The sequence below is a fragment of the Dromiciops gliroides genome, chromosome 2 (assembly GCF_019393635.1).
Source record: "Dromiciops gliroides isolate mDroGli1 chromosome 2, mDroGli1.pri, whole genome shotgun sequence".
NCBI lineage: Eukaryota > Metazoa > Chordata > Mammalia > Microbiotheria > Microbiotheriidae > Dromiciops > Dromiciops gliroides.
In genome coordinates, this window is record NC_057862.1 from 248,986,423 (window position 1) to 249,012,143 (window position 25,721).

General features: G+C 39.5%; 1 protein-coding gene and 1 pseudogene across 1 annotated transcript in view; both read left to right on the top strand.

Moving 5' to 3' along the window:
* LRRC9 (leucine rich repeat containing 9) overlaps positions 1 to 25,721 on the top strand; it is a 147,163-nt gene that overhangs the window by 74,083 nt on the left and 47,359 nt on the right. Inside the window, exons 22-24 of the mRNA XM_043986519.1 lie at positions 7,067 to 7,244; positions 9,999 to 10,219; positions 13,747 to 13,869. Of these exons, the coding sequence (XP_043842454.1) occupies positions 7,067 to 7,244; positions 9,999 to 10,219; positions 13,747 to 13,869 (522 nt within the window). The remainder of the gene's footprint in view (positions 1 to 7,066; positions 7,245 to 9,998; positions 10,220 to 13,746; positions 13,870 to 25,721) is intronic.
* LOC122742336 lies at positions 21,665 to 22,793 on the top strand (annotated as a pseudogene).

A 25,721-nucleotide genomic window follows, 5' to 3' on the forward strand; every position in this document is an offset into this window, starting at 1 on the left:
CAGTGTTTACATAAATCTGTATTGTAGTGTAGTCGTCCAGAATATCTTGTCATTTGGGGTTCATTAGGAAACCTCTGTCCCTGTGACAACTTAGACCCAGCAGAGGAATGAAGTTAAACACTATCTAAGGGGTCCACAGACAGAGTACATATCAAGCTTTTGTCTGCATTGTCACATTGTCCACACAGCAGTGTGAGAAAGTTGAAATAATCCTCACATCCCTTCCTGGATTATTCTATTTATTCAAGTTTAAGACTGGTGGCAGTTAGAGACTTAAGAGACCAGCAAATGTACTACAGGATATTAAGTAAACAAATTGTCTTGCCCATTCTGTGTCCTAATCTCTCCTTGCTTCCTCTCAACGGGGACTGTGCAACTAGTGAGTTGACAAATACTACATGTTTAGAAAATAAAATATTAAAAAGTAGAATCTGTTTTGCTGATAGTTATAAGAAGGCCTAGCATATTAAACTCTAACCTTGACAAATCCTATAGACTATTATTAAAATGTAAAATTCATCTACATTAATAAGCTCTTATAACCTTTTCTTCCCTTTCCCCATTTTGTAACCTATTGGCAAATAAAATATGATATTAAAGCTGGAAAGGAATTTAGAAAATATGTATGATGGAAGAAATGAATGAATTAACCAACAAGCATATATTTAGCATGTACTGTGTACCACTAGGGAATACTAAAACAAAAATTAATAGTCATTGCTCTCAAAGAGCTTCCATTCCACCAGGTGTGGGGACTAATTTTTAATTGGGGAGTGTTAGCTAAGCGGCTTGCCGCAGTATTGGGGCAAGGAAGGAGACTGGCAGCCTCCCTCAAAACAGAACAGGATTTATTTTAACAAGAACGAACTTAAAAAAAAACACCACACAAACAGGATCAGTAGGATCAAGGGAAAGGAAATAAAATGGGGAAAGGGAAATTACACAACCTTAAAAAATACCACCACCCAGGAGTCAGCTGAGAATGCACAGCAGCACTCCTGTCGCCTTCTAGCTTCCAGCTAGAATGGCGAATTCTCTTCCCCCTTCCCAGCAAACCCCAGCAGCCCCCAACCAATTGTCTGGCTGCTCTGACAGTCACATGACTACCTTCACTAGGCTTCTGTAAAAAAATTAATTATTAGCTAATTAATCTAGTCTGGAAAATTTATATACCTGGACTTATGAAAAATTATAAGTTTAGAAAAATTATAATTGGGCTGTAAGTCCCTTCGTGGTCGCCATTCAAATGTGAAAATATTTTAAATGACTAGCCTAATTTGGGGGGCTAAATCTGACTGGAGGACTAATCTGGGGACTTTTGACTCACTGGCTATCTGACTGCTATTAATTTAATGTGGGCTGTTTATAAAGTTCCACCACACTGCTCCACTCCCCAAACTGATAAGCAAAAGATTAAGAAGCCTCTTACCTAAATAATCAATGCAGAGTTTATTTATGAGATACAATTTTAAATTAAGAATACAGGGAAATAAAATGTACAACCTGACTGTGTTCAGGCATCTCTTTCCATCTGCTGGCCTGGAACTTTTTTAATACAATAAGGGCTGTCGCCGCCTCTTGCCTTAGGGTATGTCCCACTTTCCCTGCTCAGCTACTTTCTGACTCCGTGCCCCTTTCATTTTGTAAATCCTCCTGCTTCTAACTTTGCTGTCCTTACTGCCACCGCTGAACCCCTGCATTTTTCTCTCACCGACCTCTCCTTCCATTCTCGTAGTGCTCCAGTGTCCTTCTGTTCTCTTAATCTTCTGGCCTCTCCCAAACTCCGTACATCTGCCTCTTGCTCTAGTCCTTTAGCCTTCTACTGCGTCCTTCTCCGTTCCCTTAAAATCTTGTCACTCCTCCTCTCTGTTCTTCTAATCTTGTCAGTCCCCCTTTCTGTCTAACTCCCAGGGTCTATATATATCTTTCTTCAATTCCCTCAAATCTCAGGGCTTTTTATGCCCCCACAGACCAAGCTAATCCGACAGTCAGGGCTGGGGCTGGGGCTGGGGCAGGGGATGCTCGAGCATCACATGCCACCAGAGCTCGGCCTGGACAAGCCCAGGATCTCTTGGATAGATCCACTCAGGGCGGAGGGAGCTGGGGGCTTTTTTCCCTCAGCTGTCTGACCTGGCGTCTCATACAGCCCACGGGGCTTTTTGGCTCAGCTGAAGTAGAGGGGCAGGGGCATCAGCACCTCCCACACAGAAGAAACCATGAGGGCCTAAGGCTTTCTAATCTCAGCCCAAAGGTAGGGTCCCCAAATCAAAATAAATTTCCACACTTCCAATCATTATAATTTTGCCAGGCTCATGTAGGCATCAGCGAGTGGTGATGATGTGAGGTGCCAGCGCCATGGCAATGGCTACAACCAGTGGGTGGAGCATCATGCTGTTTGTGGGGCTGAGGTTTTTTTTTTAATTCTAGCCAAAAGATGGGGTCATAAAAACGTCAAATAACAATTAATTCTTTACATTCCCCCCTTTTTTCATCAAGAAACACAGGGTGTTTCCTTGACGGAACAATAAATAATAAACAATAAATAAATTTTAAAAAATAACAGAATATCATTACCAATGCTAACAAACAATATACTAATAACAATATAGGAAAGGGAAAATACATAATACAGATGATGTATATAGTAACAGAAGGAAAAACAAAAAACAAAAATGTCCATTTAAAGTCCTTAAAATCTTGTCTTCAAAGGAGGGTTGAGATGTCATCAGAGGAACAGGGCTCTGGTCTGGATTCTGGCTGTCTCTGGATTCTGGTTGTCTCTGGAACTGCTGGATTTTCATTAATCTTAAGCATAGCATTGTCCAAAAATGTTCAAATTAAACAATGAAAGTTATTCAAAATATACAAAACAAGTTTAAACTTGATATATATACAGCATATTGGAGTCCCCGCTTTGGAGGATACTCATATCCATATGCAATACAAAATTGAGAGTTATGACATTACTAACACTTTTTACCACTATATGTCTGGATCAAGGCCAAATTTAGTTAATAATGTATACACATACAAGTAAATATAGAATAAACGTCTATCCCTATCTTGGCTTTGCCAAGGAGATCAAAATGTTGGAGATAACTACTGGTTCAGGCAGGTATCACACCAGTGTTTCTCTCCTTGATTCCTTGGAAAATTTGCCTTAACCTGGGAACTGATGGAATGGGACTCATAGATTAACCCTCCCAGACTCAGGATATTGAGCAGCTATAAATGTATGATAAAAATAAGGGAACATTCTGGTATCAGAGCAATGTGAGGAAGTAAGAACAAGAGAGAGCCACTTCTATAAGCTGGGGAGCCATGGAGGGAAGTGAGATTCAGCACTAGAACTGTATGGACATGTAGATGGGGCATGAGGTGCATAAGGGCAGGTGGAGTATTGCCAGACGCCACCAGCAGCTACTCTAGCAGAACCACAAGGCTGTGATTCCTCCATTAGCTCCCTTCTGCCCTTTCCCTTCCTCTTCCCAAGAAGGTGTGTGACTGTTTCTGAAATCTTAACTGTTTCTGTGTGTTTGTTTTTATCTTGACTTTGTTTTTTAAATATGATGAGCATGGGTAATGATTGCATTACTGATCAGTGTGTAACTTTGCTCAAATGGAAGCAGAGATGGGTCATTGAGGAGTGCCCAGGAGAATGAGACACATAGGTTTACAACTGAAATATTTTGCTAGAGCCATTCTCTCACCGGCAGCTCGGAGGATGAGGAAAAAATAATTAGTGATTTGGTTTTACTAATAATAGCTAGAAAAGTATTGCAGCTATAAATTCAACTCTCTTGTCTTGTGACTAGATAGGTTGGAGTTGGGGGGTTTGGGGTAGGGGGAGGTTCAACATTTTTTTCCCTTCCCAATCAGTTTGAAAATAAAACCTCTTCTAGAGGGGATGGGGCCTAGGGAGAGGATGAGAAGAAAAGGCAAGCCCAAGAAAAAGACTGGCTCCACCCCACACCAGGGTGAGAGCTAGAGTATGAGGGAAAGCTGTGATAACTCTGCTTGGCTATAGTACATCCCAACAAATTCAAAATGAAGGAGGTAATGAGGCAGGCAGGAAACTAGCAATTGAGGGTAATTGGGAAAAGCTTCATTTAGAAGAGAGCATTTGAGTTGAATTTTGAAATAAGTGAGGAGGCATAGAAGGTAAAAATGAGGATTGTAGTGAGTGCAAAGACAGAGAGAAGACATGAGCCTCGTGTGAGCAATAACAAGAAAGTCAACAGGATTCAACCACAGTGTCCAGGGAGAAGAGTGATCTAATAAGGTAAACAAAAGTAGAGGCTCAAGTGATGTTATATAGCTAGATGGTGGTAGAGCCACATCCAGGGTCTCCTTATTCCTAGGCTGGTGTCTATCTACTGCTTCCTAGTCTACACATGTCACTTCCTGGACATTTCCAAATCCCAGTCCCTGCATTTGGGTTGTTCTCTACAACCCACCTCCTCCTGAATCCTGGATGGGTGAGTTTTCACCTTATTTTGCCCTGAAGCAGCCTTTTCCAAATTATGCTGCTGCACGCTTAATCCCTACACAATCTCTAGTTTCCCTTTATGGATTGTCTCATTTGAATATAGAAGCTCATGAGAGCATTGACAATCTTGTTTGTATTTATATCTTCAGCATTTCTCACAGAGGCTGGAACATAGTAAACATTTTTTCGAATAGAATTTTATTTTCCAAAACATATGTAAAAACAAATTTTAACATCAAGTTTTTAAAACTTTGTGTTCCAACTTCTCTTCCTCCCTCCATTCTCACCCCCCCCAAAACTCAAGCAATTCAAAATAAGTTATACATGAGCAGTCATGGGAAAATTCCCATATTAGCTAGTTGTAAGACAAAACAGTCAAAAAAAACCCCAAAACTTCTGATTAAGGAATTGTCAAAGAGGAAAAGAAAAAAAATTTTAAATGTGTTTCCATCTGTTTTCAGATATTATCAGTTCTTTCTCTGCAGATGGGCTGCAATCTTCATAAGTCCTTCAGGGTTATATTGGATCATTGCCTTGCTGAAAATAACCACATGCTTCCCAGCAGATCATCCCCCACTATTGCTATTATTTTGTATACAGTACATTTCACTCTGCTTCAGTTCATATAGGTCTTTCCAGATTTTTCTGATAGTATCCTGGTCATTATAACCTGTATATAGTACCTTAAGCCTGACAGAGAATTTTCTTCATAAAAGCCCAACAAAGGGGGCAGCTAGGTGGCGCAGTGGATAAAGCACCGGCCCTGAATTCAGGAGTCCCTGAGTTCAAATCCAGCCTCAGACACTTGACACTTACTAGCTGTGTGACCTTGGGCAAGTCACTCAACCCCCATTGCCCCGCCAAAAAAAAAAAAAAAAAAAGCCCAGCAAAGTAGGCACCATACGTTTTGCCATTATAATCAATCATCATAAGTATTTCCCTCCATCGCACTCCCTTCCCATGACATTTACTCTATCTTCTTTTTACCTATTCCTCCTCAAAAGTGTTTTACTTCTGACTATCCTCTCCCCCCGCTCTGCACTCCCTTTTTTCACCCTTCCTTCCTTATCCTTCTCCCTTCCTACTTTCCTGAAGGGTTAAATAGATTACTCCTCCCAATTAGGGTATGAATGCTATTCCCTCCATGAGCCCACTCTGATGAGATCAAGGTCCCTGAGCTAATTCTGTGTTCTAAATTTTTCTTCCTCCCTCCCTCCTCAACCCTCACTATGAGATCAAGCAATTAAATATGCCATACTTGTGCAGTAATGCAGAACATCATCTTCCTTGAAAGTGTTTTGCTTTTTACTGCTCTCTCCCCCAATCTGCTCTTCCCTCCTTCCCTTCTCCCTCCCCCCCTTTTCTCCCTCCTCTCCATCAGGGCAAAACTATATTACTATACCTACTTGAGTATGAGAAAGAGGTCTTTCAGGCACTTGTGATAAAAAGTCCTGAACTGAATAGAAAATTTGACTTTCAAATACAAGACCCTGGAGAAGCATAAAAAGGTAAAAAGGAAAAAGACTTCATGAGGGATATTAAAAGATCAAACTGTTTACATTCCTACATGGGAAGATAATACTTTGAACTCATAAGAACTGTCTCAGTAAGGAATTCACAGAAGACACAGGTCTGAACTGAATATGAAAGGATGATATCTTTAAAGCATTTATGTTTTGTTCTTCGTGGGGCAGACAGGGTGGGGTGTCTTATGTCTGGGGCTAGATTTGGGCTTGGGGCCTCCTGGGTCCAGGGCTGGTGCTTTGTCCACTGTGCCACCTAACTAACCCATGGTGACATCATTAAAATAGGGTTGAGGTGTAGGAGGAATAGACTGGGGGAAGGAGAAGGGGAGAGGTGGTCTGGGGAGAGGTAGTTCCCATGAAGGAAACAAGAAAAAAGCTTATGGAGGCGGAAGGGGTTGGGGAGTGAGTGAATCTTAATATCAGAATTGGCTCAAAGAAGGACTAACATAGTAAACATTTAATCAGTGTTGTGTTTTTCATCCATTCAGTTCTAGTCTAGTGCACTGATCAGAACAGTCTACCTTTGACACTAATTATATGACAGTAGGCCAAAATAATATGTAAAATAATCTGTAAACCTTAAAAGCATCCTATTAGAGGGGCAGCTGGGTGGCACAGTGGATAAAGCACTGGCCCTAGATTCAGGAGAAACTGAGTTCAAATCCAGCCTCAGACACTTGACACTTACTAGCTGTGTGACCCTGGGCAAGTCACTTAACCCTCATTACCCCACAGCAAAAAAAAAAAAAAAAAAAAGCATCCTATTAGAGTCAAACAACTATCTTTATTCCCAGCTTTTGTTGGACATTTTGATAGTACTGGTACTAAGCAAATATTCCCTTGGGATTAGCTGTCTTCTGCCATATCTTATTTTTATATGAATTATGTCTTAAGAATTTTACTCCTCAGTTTATAGCAGAATTCCTTTAATGTCTTTATGGACATATGAAACATGAACCTAATTATCACTAGTCTGCCTTAAAATTTAGTTGAAAATATTTTGACCTTTTAAAGAATTTACTAAATTCATTTTGAGTAAATTTCTCTGCAGATAACTGCCTTAAACTTGGATGGACAAAATCTCTTTGAAATCACTAATTTGGAAAAATTAGTGAATTTGCGATGGGCATCATTTAGTAATAATAATCTCACAAAAATTGAAGGTTTGGAATCCTGTGTTAATTTGGAAGAGCTCACTTTAGATGGAAACTGCATCTCAAAGCTAGAAGGTAATGGGTTTCAGAAATGAGAAATCTTAGCAGTATAAATGTTTAATACATCAAGAATAAAAAATGGTATGTGCCGTGTTTTTCAAAACTTGGATTTGAATCCTGGCCCTGCTACTCACTTCTTTTGTGACTCATTGGGAAAATGACCTACCTCTCTGAGCTTCAGCTTCCTCATCCATAAAATGATGGGGTTGGCTGAACTAGATGATTTCTAAAGTCCCCTCAATTTCTAAAGCTATGTACCTATGACCATAGGAAGTCATAGGAAAGTTATAGAGTTCCTTGGCATCAGAATCAAAGTGTTTCTAGGGGGATGTCAGTTACAAACTGTAGTTTATTTACACAAGTGCGTTAGATCAAAAATTTAGGGCCAGAAAGGACCTTGGAGATGAAGTCTAAAATCCTGAATTTACAGGTTAGGAAACTAAAGCACAGAGTAGTAAAGTGGTTTGTCCAAGGTGATACTGGAAATAATGGCAAAGCCAGAATTTGAACCCAGGGACTCTGGCTCTGAATCCAGTGTTCTTTCCACTACGTCAAATGAACAAGCTCAGGTGGCCTCGTCCACATCTTTCAGCCTTCCCCTGTACTCCTCTCTCCTAACCTTAAAGATCCATTGTCATGCCAAGAGTAAAAACATGAAACAAAAGAGGGGTAAATCATAATTCTCTTTTAAATGTGCATTTTTAAAATTACATTTTGAAGTTTTATGGACTTGAACAAAAGTGAAAATTATTCAACAGATTTTGAAACCAAATGAAACTTTTCATAAAGATCATATCAGATACAGTCAAGATGATTAGAGCCTCAATAACATTGAGAGGCAATGCAGAATATTCAACTTGATTCTAAATTTCAAGCTCAGAAAAAAAGTTTGAAATGACCCTTACACCTTTCCCTGGATTCTTCTCTTTATTCAAGGTTAAGATTGTTGGCAGTTGGTGACTTAAGAGACCAGCAAACATACTACCGGATACTAAGTAAATGAGTTGTCTTGCCCATTCTATGGCTTACATCCATCCTTGATCCCTCTCAAAGGGGATTGTACAACTAGGGAGCTGCCAAAGCCATCCCTTCATGCATTTCTGATAGCTTCCTCTTCCTCTCCCTCTGCTTCAACACTGAGGAGGTGAATCAGGATGAATAAGTTGCCAATGCTGAACAAGGGCTCTCCTAATCACCCTCTTTGTGCTCCTGGGGTAGCTCCTTTGATGAGAATCCTCTCCTTCCTTGACTTTCAGTTGCCAATTATGTTGGAGGCAGCACCTGTCATGAGGGACCAATCAGAAGTGTTCACTGCCCTGGCAGTAAGGGGCTAAGACATACGTTTACCTTTAAGATCTATGGCCCTAATGACAAAGGTTCATAACTTTTAATCATATCAAATTGATAAGATATTCTCCTGCCCCCCACATTACATTTACACAAAAAGAGAAATGAGTATTAGAATTTTATATTACAATACCCAAAATAATTTGATCGAATAATACTATGTGGCATGAAACATATTGAGAGACTCTTAATGCTAATCTGACTGGTGGTGTGTGGCACCAGCCCCCCTTCCACACACCCCCACACCCTCACACCTACTATAAAAAAAGAAACAGGTAAGTGTTGAAGCAAAAAAATTTAAATTAAGCTTATTTCTATAAAATACCATGCATACATATTTTGGTATATGCATAATTTCATATTTAATATTTTAGAGAATAAAATAGTCTTTGACAGTTTACCTATGTACTTTGACAGAATACCTATGTACTTTATGCAGAAAGCTAAGGTTCCATGGAAGACAGTCTGGAAAATTCTGGCATTGGATTCAGATATAAATATCACCTGTGATTGTTGTTAGAGTTATTAAAGTCTTGTAACTTAAAATGGGTTAAAATCTTCCACTCCTAATACTGTAGTGCTAACCAAGAATATTTCTGAACCTGGAGAGGACAGAAAACCCTATTACACCTCCTTTTTACAATTATATTTCTGCACTAGTAGAAGGTAGACCAGCTTGCTGCCAGGCAGCCTTTATTCTTGCTACACAGCTAATGTGTATTTGGACATAGATATCCCCTTTTTTCTATAGGAGCATATATGAATATAATATCCACACTGAGGAATTTTTTTCTCTTGGAAGTTCTATTCTAGACTACTGCCTTCTGTCGAGTTTTTTTTTTTTTGGCTTTATTCAAGTCAAAGCTATATTTCATTTCTCTCCAATCATTCATCAGGCCCTGCAAAACTGCAAAGGTATTCTTTCAAGTCTTCCAAATAGACTACTCGTAAACAGTGTGGAATGATTTCGAATGATACTAAATAATACTAATGAAGTATTAATAGTAGCTGTTCACTCTGCCATTTTCTAGTTCTCTGAATTATTTGTAAACCTTCAAAAGCAAGTTGAAGTCTTTAGTAATAAGTATGAGATCTATGAATTCATAATAAAACATTGGTCACTATTTATTTCAAGACAAATGGAAAGCAAAATTACATTTCCTTGATAGATTTCCTTTTCTAATCACTTACAGAAGAATAGCTCAATTGTGAAAACCAAAATGTTATAATAGATTTAAAAGCTTATGTCCACAATCTTTGCTTCTTCCATAGCAGAAAATGCAGTGATAAATTGATGCTGCAGGGTCCTTCAAGTTCTCTGCTCTTGCCAACGAATGCCAGTGATTCAGCCAGAACTTTACTTTTGGAGCCTAATTTTTTTTCTTTTGGACTGATTTTCTCTTATGTTTGATTATTTTCCAGGCATTTCAAAACTGACCAAACTAACCCGTTTCAGTATAAACAATAATCTCCTCACTGGGCTGGAAAAGCACATCTTTGAAAACATGTTTCATCTTCATTACCTTTCTCTTGAAAATAACAAGATCACTTCATTGGTTGGTTTACAAAAAGCTTACACCATAATTGAATTATACATAAATAATAATTTTATTGCTACCAATCAGGAGATCTACAATTTAAAGGTAATTTTAATAAAGATTTAATAATGTATATTTATCCTTTATGTGTGTAGGTATAATATTAATATAAATGTATATATACATATATATTTCTATACATTAATATATACATATATACTCATGCCTCAGTGATATTTCAGAGGACTTTTGTTCAAGACTGGTATTTATGTAACATGGTGAGAATCCCTGTTGGGATAAGAGAAAAATGTGGGCTGTAGGCACCCTGTCTTATAAATGTCAACAGTTTAGCGAGAACTTTGAAATGATGTTGCAGTCTATTCAGAGGTATTGAGAAAGAAGCATTGGTGCCCCTTAGACACTCCCAAAAACCTTAACCAATCTTCTTCTGGGTTTTTGTGTGTGTGTGTGTGTGTGTGTGTGTGTGTGTGTGTGTGATTATGTAGCGTTTGAAGAATAGCCTAGCTAAATTAAAAGAGGTTCGTTACCACATATGTAACCAGGTGATAAAGGTTTTGGTCACGGAAGTTCATGAAGAACATTTACTAAGGTGTTAAAGAATTGTAGTCTCCATGGATGGAGAGAGTACCTATATCAAATATTCATGAATTACTGATTCACAGAGCCACACCCTTTTTAAAATAATAAACATTTTTATTTATAGTTTTGACTTCCAAATTTTATCCCTCCTTCCCTTTCTCCCCTGCCCCTCCCTGAGACAGCTAGCAATCAGATGTGGCTTATACATGTGCAATTATATAAAACATTGCCATATTAGTAATTTTGTACAAGAAAACTTGAATAAAAGAAAAAATAGGGGGCAGCTGGGTGGTGCAGTGGATAAAGAACCAGCTCTGGATTCAGGAGGACCTGAGTTCAAATCTGGCCTCAGACACTTGACATGTACTAGCTATGTGATCCTGGGCAAGTCACTTAACCCTCATTGCCCCGCCCCCCCCCAATAAATAAATAAATAACAGAAAGTCAAAAATAGCATGCTTCAGTCTGTGTTCAGTCAATATCAGTTCTTTCTTTGGAGGTGAATAGTTTGCTTCATCATTAGTCCTTTGGGATTGTCTTGGATCATTGTATTGCTGAGAATAGTTAAGTCATTCACAGTTCTTCATCAAACAACATTGCTGTCTCTGTGTACAACTTTCTTCTGGTTATGCTCACTTCACTATACATCAGTTCATATAAGTCTTTTCCAGGCCTTTCTGAAATCATCTTGCTTGTCATTTCTTATAGTACAATAATATGCCATCACCATTATATACTACAGCTTGTTTAGCCATTCCCCAAGTGATGGGCATTCCTTTGATGTCCAATTCTTAGCCACCACAAAAAGAGCTGCTATAAATATTTTTCTACAAATAGGCCTTTTCTCCTTTTGGGGATGACAGAGGCACATTCTGAAAGAATCTCTGAGTTGGAAGTTACTTTAGAGGTCATCTAATCCAGTTTAAACCAAATACTAATCCCCAACAAATGGTCATCCAGTCTCTTCTTGAAGAGCTACAGTAATGGAGAATTTGCTATCTCCTGAGGCAACCAATTCTACTTTTATGTGGCTCCAATTGTCAGGAAGTTTTTCTTTAGCTAGCACCTAGGGTTCATTCTATGGCTTCCAAAAGCAATGCCCAACTCATAGGTTAGATCCCCAATGGACATCTATTCCAGAAATCAAGGTTCTTTGTGGTTCTGCATCCCCTCAAACTATAACTTTGAGACACCACCAATATATTTTCCAGTAATAGTTGGTCAGAGGATACAATTATTTCAAAGCAGAGGCATTCAGTGAAATGCCATTGTAAGAAAAGTAGCAACAAAATATTTCCTTCATAAACCTGGGGCATATTCTCCCACAGAGATGCACAGCATCAGCTGGAATAGCAGGCACACATATAGAAAAAAAGTAGTTGGGGTGGCTAAGTGGCTCAGTGGATAAAGCACTGGCTCTGGATTCAGGAGGACCTAAGTGCAAATTTGGGGTCAGGCACTTGACACTTAGTAGCTGTGTGACCCTGGGCAAGTCACTTAACCCTCATTGCTGGGGGGGGGGAGAGAGAGAAAGGGGGAGTATGATTACACAAAGAATATATGTGGCCAAGGCATCTGTGTGGAATTTCAACTCATGCCTCTGATACTGCAGAGCCACAAATTCTTCTGGTGATGTCATCATGCTCTCCTACCAATAACTACTAACACTGGTCTTGGCTCTGCCAGTTGAACATGCTCCCTACTGGTCTGGTAGGCTCCACTAGATACTGCTCGGCTGGACACATAATATTTGCCAAATACTGGTCTCTGTTGTTGCTGCTAAATTATACTCTACATTATACTTAATTATACTCTCCATCTTCTGCCTCAGCCAGAAGTGTTACCATGTTTTCTTTGTGTTAGAACAAAGTTTCTTAAACTAAGTTGTTACTCTATATACACATCACACACACATACACACACACACACACACACACACACCCTTTCCCTAAAAGCAAGCAAAAAAACTTTTTCTTTCGTCCACTTCAAGTCCGAGCTCAGAGACTGTCCATCCACCTAACAATAGATTCTCAAGCCCCAGATAACAATTTCTTTAGAATAAAAAGATTGTCCCACCTAGTTAAGGCACCTAGATTTGATCATTTTTCTACTCTTGATACAGGAGCTTGTTGCTTATGATCAGAGACCTCCCCCCCAGTTTATTTATTTAAATTTATTTAAATTTTTTTAAAAATTGTGGGGCAATGAGGGTTAAGTGACTTGCCCTGGGTCAGCTAGTAAGTGCCAAGTGTGAGGCCATATTTGAACTCAGGTCCTCCTGAATCCAAGGCTGGTGCTTTATTGACAGTGCCACCTAGCTGCCCTGACCTCCCCCCAGTTTATAATGAATATCCAGTATAATCCCCAAATTTTCATCCCTGAACGCTAGGCTATAAACTCATTAATGATAATTTGTCTAATAATTTCCAATCACCTGTAGAAGTTTGGGGATCCTAGGTTTTTTAAAACTAATCTCTCTTGGTCATCAGTATAAATGAGTAGGCTGAGTACCAAGAATGTAAAATAATTGTCTGCTCCCCACTCAGCCAGAATTCTTGGGCCTTTCATCTGTAAATTCATTGGTCTAAGACTGATAGAACCTTTGCTACTTACCATTAAAACTTTCCTCTCTGTAAATTCAACTTATTGCTCCTAATTCTGTCTTATGGACTCAATCAAAAGAAGTATAATCCTTCTTTCATATGATAGGCCTTCAAATACTTGAAGACAGCTATCATATTTTCCTTAAATCTTTCTCTTCTATGATTAAATATCACCACTAGTTCCTCCAATTAATCCTTATAGGTGATGATTTGCTATCCCCTTCTCATCTTGGTGTTTCTAGTCCTGAAGGAAGAGACCCTAGTGGCCTAAGAAGGTTAATGAGTCAAATGCATGTGACAGTGCTCCATTTTTCTCAAGTATTGAGTCAATTAGTGGTTCAGAATCATTGTTAATGAAATTTTTCAGGGAATTAAATAAAAGTATACATAGCAACTTTATGTGAATTTAAAATGTTTTTATTTTACTAGGGTTTATACAATCTGATCATTTTAGACATGTGTGGAAATCTTATTGTATGGAATCAAGAAAACTACCGCTTGTTTGTAATCTTCCACCTTCCAGATCTGAAAGCGTTGGATGGAATCTCAGTAGTGAGTTGTTTTTACTACAGTATTTGGCACAAATCATGTATTTTCAAATTAATAAGCTGTAAAAATGGGGTCATGAAGAATTGGACATTGATTTTGTCACCAAAAAAAGGTTAAATAATGCTCAATATATTTTTCACAAGAAAGGAGGGAAGTAACTAATTCATTTGAAAATATTATCATAAAAGATGGCTTAGAAGGTCGGAAGGAGGGGGCTGCTGTACCAGGGCAGGAGTGGAGCCCAACCCCACAGTCACACTGACACAGATCCAGTCACAGTCAGGCCAATCCAGGGAAAGAGATCCCTGTAGCCTCTAAATCAGCTGCAGTGCCAGTGTCATCTAGAACTAAACTCACAATCTGGTGAGAGGCCTGAGCCCTGGGCAGGGGGGAGATTACAGGGGTCTCTGCTGGTGCTGAGGCATAACTTATGTTTTTCACCCCTGCTGGGAACCAGGAAATAGACTTGAGTAGGGGTAGCCTAGGTCGGGGAGGGGCATGGGCTTGCAGGAACTAACAACCACAGCACACAAAGTTTTGCCGTCTGGTTAATTAGCAAGTTGACCTGGGATTATCTACAGACTAGGCAATAGGCCACACAAGTGAAGAACCTGTCCCTCCTTAAATCATACCACCTAGGGCCACCTGATGCTTGGCATAGTGCAGCCTGGAAACAGTGCCCCTCTTTAAGGAGTTAAAAGTCAAGTAAAAGACAGGCAAGATGAGCAGGCAGAGAAAAGTAAGGACCATAGAAAACTTCTTTAGTGACAAGGAAGATTGAGGTGTTCCCTCAGAAGAGGATAGCAACTTCAGGGTTCCTATATCCAAAGCTTCTATGAAGAGTTGGACATCCCTGAAAACAGCTGAATAACAGCAAACATAAATAACAAGAACAGCTTCAATCATTTCCCATAACAGTAGCATACTCTCCCTTATAACACCTTGGAAAACGGGAAGTAGGCTAGTGACTTAAGTGGTTAGCTCAGTTCCTACATAACATTGCTCCCACCAAGTTAATATCCAGATGCAGAATTACTGATGAATAAGTTTGCAACTCAACTCTCACTGGCCTGGTGTACAAAAGGTCATTCCTTGCTCCTTTGATCATTGATACTGCTCTGGCTCTGGAGCCCAGACTCTGGAATGCCTGGATACTATGGTATTTGAACTCACAAGGTTATGGAGGCTCAACTCCCTTCAATTGGAAGGGAAAAGAACAAACACTGAAGGACTGAAGTGCCATCACCAGGTCATATAGCCTCAGAAAGGGAGAATGGGATGAGTGAGTCATCAAGATCCCTTAAGAGTAAAGGAGTTAAAAGAAGCAATGTGTAAAGCTGATGGGACTTTCTGAATGACCCTATAGCCAATCCAAAAACCTCTTCTCCAACACATAGTTAGCCACTAGGCTAACCAGGGATATACATGCTGCCCAGACTCTTCAAGGCCCTTTTCTTTTACATTATTATGACTACTGGAAGCAAAGTCTCCAGCATCCTCCAAGAGGAGAGATGCCATCTGAGGCACTCTGCACATATAATAGACCCCTCATTATATACATGCCTACATATTTATTTGTATACATATGAATATTTATATTTGTATATATACATGTATATATGTATAAAATGTGCATCATACGTACACACTCATAGGGGTGATGGTTATTTCAATGTCTACATACTAAAAATTTGCCTGCACAATAATGGGGGCCAGTGAGCCAGCATGGTGGATGAGCTTAACTTGCTATACTTGAGAATCCTTCCATACTCCCAGCCCGACAATAAAAAGTATTTTTCATTTCTGACATGATGCTATTGTTCATTTTTAACTGATTTATGGTAGAAAAAACATACTGCTAATCTGGTCAAGAGGAGTGAGTGTAGGTTCATGAGGTAGCATTATAAACACCACCACCAAGACTTTTGTAAAGTTATTGTTTTGTTTTGTTTGTTTTTTGTCCTTCATTCTCAGAGGACCAATGACATGAGGAGGGTGATGTCTTGACTTGCAAGTGAAATGGATTGTAGAAATGTAGGACTGTTTTGTAGATAGTTATTATAATCTCTAAGAAGTCCCACAATCAGTGGTCTAGATTCTTCCCACCAATCAAGTTTAAATTCCTTAACTTGCATTCAAAGCCTTCTATGGTTTATCTTCTACCTATATTTCAAAACTTATCTCACACTACTTCTCTGATACTCTACGCTCTACACAAACTGGACTTCTTAGCATCCTGCATTTCCCACCTCAGTTCTCCATGCCTTCTGCTTCCTATATCATCTCATCCTTTTGATATCCTAGCCATATTTAAAGACCTATCTCAAATACCACCTTCCCCAGAAAGCCTTCCCCTCCACAAGCTGAAAGTGATCTTTCCCTCATTTGAATCCATAACACTTTGTTCTATGCTCCTTGTATATACTTATTATATTAAAATTTCTAAGTATATGTTGTGTTTATTTTTTATCTTTTTACATGTCTTTGGGGGGGCAGTATGATAGAATGAGCAGAAAGCCAATAGAAATATTGAATCTCCCTCTAACAAATGTTTTCTAGGTTACCCTCCACAAGTCACTTAGCCTCTTAGTACTCTTAAAATACAAAGAAAGTATTGACCTGCCTTAATAGAGGAAGTTTTCTCATCTAAGGAGTTCCCTATACCAATCAAATCACAAGTCTATTCCCTGTCCCTGTCCTACATATTTCTACTAGATTATAAGCTCCTAAAAGACAGGGACTAAGATTTCCTTTTATTTGTATCTTCTTCAGTGCCTACATACTGTATATTTCCCACTAGGCATAGAATGAATGAGTACATATGGGAAAATGTAAATTACTTGTTCTGTTTAGCGCTAGAATTTAGAATTCTCCTTTTCACTTCTGTCCTCAGTCTTTCTACTTCCTGCAGGTCTTTGTCAGTTTTTCTCATTCTTTCTTGCTGGTACCATGTTGAAGAAAATGGAGGAGCTGAAAAATTATCCTGAATCATAGTCTTAGGTTGGCAGACATACATGCCAGGACAGAACTTTGCCTTGTACTGACTTATTTCTCTGATGGAGAGAATAGTTTTTAATGGACTCAAAGAGTAGTTGTTAACATGGCAATGAGATTTCCAGTGAGGTACACCAAGAATCTGTACTTGTCCATATGCCATATAACATTTTTGATAAAAGTGACCTGGCTAAAGGCATAAATTGTATGTTCATGAAACTTTCAGATGGCACAAAGCTAGGAAGGATAACTAACATGTTGGATGACAGGATCCAAATGCAGCTGGACATCCTAGAGCATTAGGCTAAATCTAATAAGATGAAATTCAATACTGATAAATATAAAGTGTTTCACTTAGGTAAAAATTCAATTTCCCAAGTATAAACGGAGTCCCCCACAGACATCATCCAGCAAATCATCCCTTGTGGAGATGGAACCTGGTAGGTACAACCTCTGCCTATCAACAGTTACTGAAGTTCCAGAAAAGAAAGTTCTCTTAGCCAGTGTTCTTGGTACCATTAAATGGTTCAGCCTTATAAAGGGATATGGTTTCATCAGCGGAAATAACATTAAAGAATACATATTGCCATCTGCTTTGCTGGTCTACCCTGAGGATCATGAGGCCCTTCCATATCACTTTCATCTAAAAACTCATATGTTGTCTTCCCCTATTATTGAGAGCAGGGACTGTCCTGACTTTGTATCCCCAGTGCACAATGTTTTGTTTGCAGAGTAAATAGTTAATAATTTTTTTCATTCATTCACTCATTCATTCATTTAGAAGGCATGGATAGACATAAGCTGTCCTGAAAAAGAAGTGGAACATTTATGAGTGACCAGTATGATGCAGAAGCCAAAAAACCTAATGCCATTTTAGGCTGAATTAAGAGAAACATAATGTCTAGGTATGGGGATGTGATAGTCCCATTATACTCTGCCCTCATCAGGCCTCATCTGGAATATTGTGTCAGTTAAGGAGTATTTAAGAAGGATATTGGCAAGCTCAAGAATATAACAGAAGAGGGCAGGACCCACTGAGGATGTTGGGGAAGGGCCCTGAGTCTATGTCATATGAACAAATGAAGAAAAGATTCAGGGATGATGTTAACTGTCTTCCAGTATTTGGTGGTCTGTTGTGGGAAAGAAAAATTAAACTTCACCTTAGGTTCAGGTGAAAGTAAGGTTCATATGTAATCCGTTCCCCTTCCCCCATCCCTTCCTCCATGGTGGTATAATTATTCTTCTTGTGTACCCTATTTATGTTATATAATTAGTTCCACCTCCTCCCCTTTCTTCCCTTATGTGTTCATTTTTCCTTCCCTTTTCTTTTTTTCTTAATACTATAAAAATATGGCTCACACAGCAGTAGCCGGCAGCACTTGTAGGCTACTTTGAACATTCCCCCTTATTTGTCCCCCACCTTTCCCCCCAGTTCTTTTTTTTTTATTTTTTATTGAATAGAATTTTATTTTCCAAAATATATGTAAAAACAAATTTTAACATCAATTTTAAAAAAATGTGTTCCAACTTCTCTTCCTCCTCCATTCCCACCCCCCACCCACTAGAACTCAAGCATTTCAAAATAAGTTATACATGAGTAGTCATGGAAAACATTCCCACATTAGCTGGGTTGTGAGAGAAAACAGTCAAAAAACTCCCAAAACTTCAGACTGAGGAATTGTCAAAGAGAAAAAACAAATTTTTAAAAATGTGTTTCCAGGGGCAGCTAGGTGACGCAGTGAACAGAGCACCAGCCCTGGAACCAGGAGCACCCAAGCCCAAATCCGGCCTCAGACACTCAACACCCACCAGCCGCGTGACCCCGGGCAAGCCACCCAACCCCAATTGCCTCACCAAAAAAAAAAAAGAAAAGAAAAAAAATGTGTTTCCATCTATTTTCAGATACTATCACTTCTTTCTCTGTAGATGGGTTGCCATTTTCATAAGTCCTTCAGGGTTATATTGGACCATTGCCTTGCTGAAAATAACCACATGCTTCCCAGCAGATCATCTTACACTATTGCTGTTATTTTGTATACAGTGCATTTCACTCTGCTTCAGTTCATGTAGGTCTTTCCAGGTTTTTCTGATAGTATCCTGTTCCTAATAACCTAAATAAAGTACCTTAAACTTGACAAAGAATTTTCTTCATATTAGCCCAGCAAAGTAGGTACCATATGTTTTGCCATTATATTCAATCATGATGATTATTTCCCTCCATCCTATCCCCTTCCCATGATATTTACTCTATTTTCTATCTTCTTTTAAACTATTCCGCCTCAAAAGTGTTTTACTTCTGACTGTCCCCTCCCCTACTCTGCACTCCCTTTTTATTTTCACCCTTCCTTCCTTAACCTCTTCCCCTCATACTTTCCTGTAGGGTTAAATAGATTACTCCTCCCAACTGGGTGTGAATGTTATTCCCTCCATGAGCCAACTCTGATGAGTTTAAGGTCTTTGAGCTAATTCTATGTTCCAAATTTTCTTCCTCCCTCTCTCCTCAACCCTCCCTATGAAATCAAGCAATTCAATATGTCATACTTGTGCCATTATGCAGAACATCTTTACCTTCCTCAAAAGTATTTTGCTTTTTACTGCTCTCTCCCCCAATCTGCCCTTCCCTCCTTCCCTTCTCCCCCTGCTTTATCTCCCTCCCCTCCCTCAGGGCAAAAATATATTACTATACCCACTCAAGGATGTATGTTAGTACTTCTTTGAGTCAATTCTGATGATATTAAGGTTCACTCCCCAATTCCTTCCCCCTCTTCCCCTCCCCTCCATAAGCTTTTTTCTTGTTTCCTTCATTTGAACAACCTCTCCCTAGACCATCTCTCCCCTTCCCCCTCCCCCAGTCTATTTCTCCTACACCTCAACCCTATTTTAAGGATGTCATTATGGGTTAATTAGGTGGACAATGCACCAGCCCTGGACCCAGGAGGCCCCAAGCCCAAATCCAGCCCCAGATATAAGACACCCCACAAAGAACAAAACATAACATCCCTTCGTATTCAGTTCAGACCCGTGTCCTCTGTTAAATCCTTACTGAGATAGTTCTTATGAGTTTGAAGTATTATCTTCCCATGTAGGAATATAAATAGTTTGATCTTTTAATATCCCTCATGAATTCCTTTTCCTGTTTATCTTTTTATGCTTCTCCAGGGTCTTGTATTTGAAAGTCAAATTTTCTATTCAGTTCAGGTCTTTTCATAGCAAATGCCTGAAAGTCTTCTTTCTCCTTGAAGTTCCATGTTTGCCTCTGAAAGATGATGCTTAGTTTTGCTGGGTACGTGATTTTGGGCTGTAGTCCCAGTTCCTTTGCCCTCTGGAATATCATATTCCATGCCCTCTGGTCCTTTAATGTAGAAGCTGCTAGATCTTACTTTATCCTTATTGGAGCTCCACAGTATTTAAATTCCTTTTTTCTAGCTGCTTGCAATATTTCCTCCTTGACCTGGGAGTTCTGGAATTTGGCTATAATATTCCTGGAGGTTTTCCTTTTGGGATCTCTTTCAGGAGGTGATCGGTGGATTCTTTCAATTTCTATTTTAGCTTCTGCTTCTAGAATATCAGGGCAATTTCCCCTCACAATCTCTTGGAGGATGGTGTCTAAGCTCTTGTTTTGGTCATGGTTTTCAGGTAGTCCAATGATTTTCAGATTATCTCTCCTAGATTTATTTTCTAGGTCAGCTGTTTTTCCAAAGAGATATTTCACATTGCCCTCTATTTTTTCATTCAATTGGATTTGCTTTACTGTGTCTTGGTTTCTCATAAGGTCACTAGCTTCCATTTGTTCAATCCTAATTCTTAGGCAGTTATTTTCAGCAGACAGTTTTTTAATCTCCTTTTCCATTTGGCTTTTCAAACTGTTGACTTTTTTCTCATGACTCTCCTGCATCACTCTCATTTCTCTTTGCATTTCTTCCTCTCTTTCTCTACATCTTTGTTCTATCTCTCCTACTTTCTCTTCAAAGTCCCTTTTGAGAGCTTCCATGGCCTGAGACAGTTCATATTTTTCTTGGAAGCTTTGGATGTTGGAGCTTTGACCCTATTATTATCTTCTTCTTCTGAGGATATATTGTGGTCCACCTTTCCCCCAAAGAAGTTTTCGATGGTCTTCTGCTTTCTCTGCCTACTCATTCTGGCTTACTGTTTCTTGGCTTTTTACTCCTTCTTAAAGTGTAGCACTGCTTCCAGGACACACACTTTGTGCTACAGCGTGGCCCAGGAGGTGATTGGGCTTCTTCTCAGCCTGCCTGGCTTGTGAGTAATCACAGCCGCTTTCTCTTTGACCGGGAAACAGAAGTCTGATTGAACTCTGATTCTCTATGGTCGGAAGCTTGGCTTGCTTTTACCCCTCCCACACTGGGCCACCACCACTCCATTCAGCCCACTGGTTCAGACCCAGGGCGCTTTGCCCCAACTCCAGTAGATACTGCCTCCATTTCACCCCAGCCTACCACCAAACCCCCTCACCAGTCCATGATCAGAAGGTGATGAAGACTCTGACATGCGCTGAAAGCAGTGTCCTTGGCTGGGTCTGGCCTGCGCGCTGAGCTGTTCAGCCTGATCAGTAGGTGATCAGAATTGCCCTCTTTTGCGGAGAAATAGTCTCACTCTGTTCTTATGTGCATTAGGCTGTTCTGGGTTTTGATTTTTACTGCATTATTTGGACGTGAATGGACGGGTTTATCTGGAGCTTGTGGGAGTCGCAGCCTCTCCTCCGCCATTTTGGCTCTGCCTCCCCCCCCCCCCCCAGTTCTAAATTCTCTGACTGAGACAGTACACAGCTTCAGACTGAACAAAAATGGAAGAAGAAATTACCACTCTTGTCATTGACAATGGCTCTGGCATGTGCAAAGCTGACCTGCTAGAGATGATGCTTCTCAGGCTGTGTTCCCCTCCATTGTTGGATGCCTAAAACATCAGGGTGTCATGGCGAGAATGGGGCAGAAGGACAGTTATGTTGGTGATGAGGCCCAAAGCAAGAGAGGCATCCTAACTCTGAAATATCCCTTTGAACATGGTATTGTTACCAACTTGGATGACATGGAGCAAATCTGGCATCTTACTTTCTCCAGTGAGCTTTGTGTAGCCCCTGAGGAATACCCTGTTCTGCTTACAGAAGCTCCTTTAAACCCTAAGGCCAACAGAGAGAAGATTACACAGACCGTGTTTGAGACCTTCAACACCCCAGCCATGTATGTTGCTATTCAGGCTGCGTTGTCTCTCTGTATGCCTTTGGTCATACCACTGGTATTGTTGTGGACTCTGGTGATGGTGCCACCCACACTGTGCCCATCTACGAGGGTTATGGCCTTCCCCATGCCATCCTTCATCTAGATTTGGCTGGCCGTGACTTGACAGACTACCTCATGAAGATACTGACAGAAAGAGCGTACAACTTCACTACCATAGCTGAAAGGGAAATTGTTCGTGACATTAAGAAGAAGTTGTGCTATGTTGCCCTGGACTTTGAGCAGGAGATGGCCACTGCTGCTTCTTCCTATTCCCTGGAGAAGAGCTATGAGCTTCCTGATGACCAGGTGATTACCATTGGCAATGAGAGGTTCAGATGTTGAGAGGCCCTCTTCCAGCCATCCTTCCTGGGTATGGAATCCTGTGGCATTCATGAGACCACTTTCAATTCTATCATGAAGTGTGATATTGATATCCAAAAGGATCTGTATGCCAACATAGTATTGTCTGGTGATACTACAATGTAGCCTGGTATTGCTGACAGAATATAAAAAGAAATCACAGCCCCGGCACCTAACACAATGAAAATTAAGATCATTGCTTCCCCTGAACGTAAGTATTCCATCTGGATTGGCGGCTCTATTCTGGCTTCTCTTTCCACCTTCCAGCAGATGTGGATCAGCAAGGAAGAGTATGATAAATCTGGTCCATCCACTGTCTGTCACAAATGTTTCTAAATGAACTTCTAGCAAATACATAGGATTTGCTGCATGAGTATTCACAAAGTAAAAACTTACCCTGGAAAATATACATTTCATATTAACTTCATGAAACTGGAATAAGCCTTCTTTGAAAAGAAACTTGTTGGGCAGCTAGATGGTGCAGTGGATAGAGCACTGGCTCTGGAGTCAGGAGTACCTGAGTTCAAATCCGGCCTCAGACACTTAACACTTACTAGCTGTGTGACCCTGGGCAAGTCACTTAACCCCAATTGCCTCACTAAAAAAAAAGAAAAGAAAAGAAACTTGTCCTTGGGGAAGTTTGTATCTGATATTAGACAAATATCAGCACTTTTTAGATTGTTGAACTGTCACTGATTTGACCTTGTATTCAAGTTAACAGTTGTTCCCTTGGTGTACATTTTAGCATACCTTGTACATATCTTTGATCTAAGCCCTGATACAGGTCATTTTGACAGGTAAGGCTGAGAGTTAACTTCTATAGAGAATTGACCTGATAATATGGCAATATAGTATCTGACTGGTTGACACTCAAATATCTGTACAGTTTAGTTCTATAAAGCATCAGATCTATACAGGGTATCTAAAGGTCAGATTTCTAGCATGTAAAAGCACTGACTTGCAGAATTTCTCTCCTAAGACTGGCAAGAATTTATTAAATGTCTGTTACATCTTAGCAAGAATACATGTTGAACCCAAGCCTTAGGAACCAGGCTTTTTTTTTCTTAACCCACTGTTTTCCCCCCAGTATCATGGGGCCAAGTTACTCAACCTTGAGTTTCAAAAATATTTGCATTTACAACCTGTGAATTTGTGCATCTAGTTAATTTATGTATGATTTTTGTTCATTGCCTTAATGTTCTCACATGACAGTAGAATACCAACATTTTAAGTCATCCTAGGATGTGTAAGGAAAAATAAAAGTGTTTCAAGTAAACTGGAAAAAAATAACAAAATTGCACCCAGGTTATCTCCTTTATTTACTTTTTCTTTGATCTTAAAGACATTAGGATTTTTAGGGAACACTTACTTGTTCTCTTCCTATTAGCATATAAATATTTCATCTTATAGTCCCTTCATATTACTCAAGTGTATTTGCTTTTCCATGTTTCTTCTGACTCCTGTGTTTACATTCCAAACTATATACTGTAAAGAATTAATTGTGATTTGAGGTTTTTATGACACCATCTTTTGGCTAGAATTTTAAAAAACCCTGCACACACATTGGCCTGGGGCTCAGGCACCACACCTCCACAATGCCGTGCTCCACCCACTGGTTGTAGCCATTGCCATGGCACTGGCAGCCCACATCATCACCACTCGCTGACACATACATGGGCCTGGCAAAATTATAATGACTGGAAGCCCAGTGAGGGCAGTCATGTGACTGTCAATCAGGGCTGCCAGCCAATTAGCTTGAAGCTGTGTGTGGACAGCCTGGGGTCTGCTGGGAAGGAGAAGGGAGGAGTTTCGCCATTCTGGCTTGGAGCCAGAAACAGCAGGATGCAGCTGTGTGTTCTGCTGAGCCCTGGGTGGTGGTGTGATTCAGGTTGCATTGTTTTCCTTCCCCCGTTCCTTTTTTTTTTCCTTTCCCTTAATTCTACTAATCTTACTTGTGTTTTTAAGTTCATTCTTGTTAATAAACCCTGTTTTGTTTTTGAAAGAGGTTGTTAATCTCCTTCCTTGCCCCAATATTGTGGCAAGCTGCCTAACTAACACTCCCCAATTAAAATTTGGCCCCTACAATACTCAACTCAGGAATACTTGAAAGTCCTATATTTCACAAATGGTCCATTTCCCCTCCCCCCAAGATTATACTAATCTTTGCTAGGTGAGTTATTCTTGGTTGTAAGTCTTCATCTTTTGCCTTCTGGAATATCATATTCCAAGCTCTTCTTTGTATTATTATAATTAGTATAAGTCAGGTACACCTGACTTTGGCTCCTTGGTATTTGAACTCTTTATTTCGATCTGCTTGCAATATTTTTTCCTTGCCTTAGAAGCCCTGGATTTTGTTTGTTGTATTCCTTGGGAATTTTGGAATTTCTTTTTGGAATTTCTTCAGAAGGTGACTGATGAACATTTTCTGTTTTTACTTTGTCCTCTGGTTCTAATAGATCTGGGCAGTTTTCTTTTTATTTATTTGCTTTTTAAGGTTTGTTTATTTTTATTCTTAACATGCACTGAATACAATAAATATTTCATTATTTATTTAGAACAGGAGAGAATTGTATGTGAAACTGATTTTTCATTACATAGACCTTGCTTTTCTTTTTAAGTATATAATAAATTCAGCATGTAACTTTCAAAGCTGCTTATCTGTAATTCCCTCTGGCCTTCCTTCAAATTCTCTTTTTCTTTTTTTGAAGGAAGCACCTTATCTCCTCTTCTACTTTATTTCTTCCCAAATTAAAGGAAAAATTCAAACAAAACCTTTATAACAATGATGCATAGTCAACACAAATTCCTATATTAGGCATGTCCAAAAATGTATGTCTAATTTTGCCTTGTTGGTCTATCACTTCTCTGTCAGAAAGTGGGTAGCAGGCTTCTTCAGTACCCTGGAGGAGTTGTTAGTCATTTCATTCATAGTTCTTGTCTTTAATTTCTATTTTTATATTTATGGTTGGTTGGTTTGCTTTGTTGATTTTCTAGTTTTTGTTATTGTCTTGTTTGAGCTCATGATTACTATGCTTACTTTTTCTAGTTCAGCTGACACAGTATATTTTGCTATAACCTTATTTTAACTTTGTGTGCATTTTTATGTTTCAAGTGTGTTTACTGAAAACAACATATTATTGGGTTTTGCTTTTTGATCCATTCTTCTGTCCTCTTCTGTTTTATGGGTAAGTTAACATTCACAGTTCTAATGATGAATTGTGTACTACCCTCCATCCTATTCTCTTATACTTCTTTCTTTCTTTG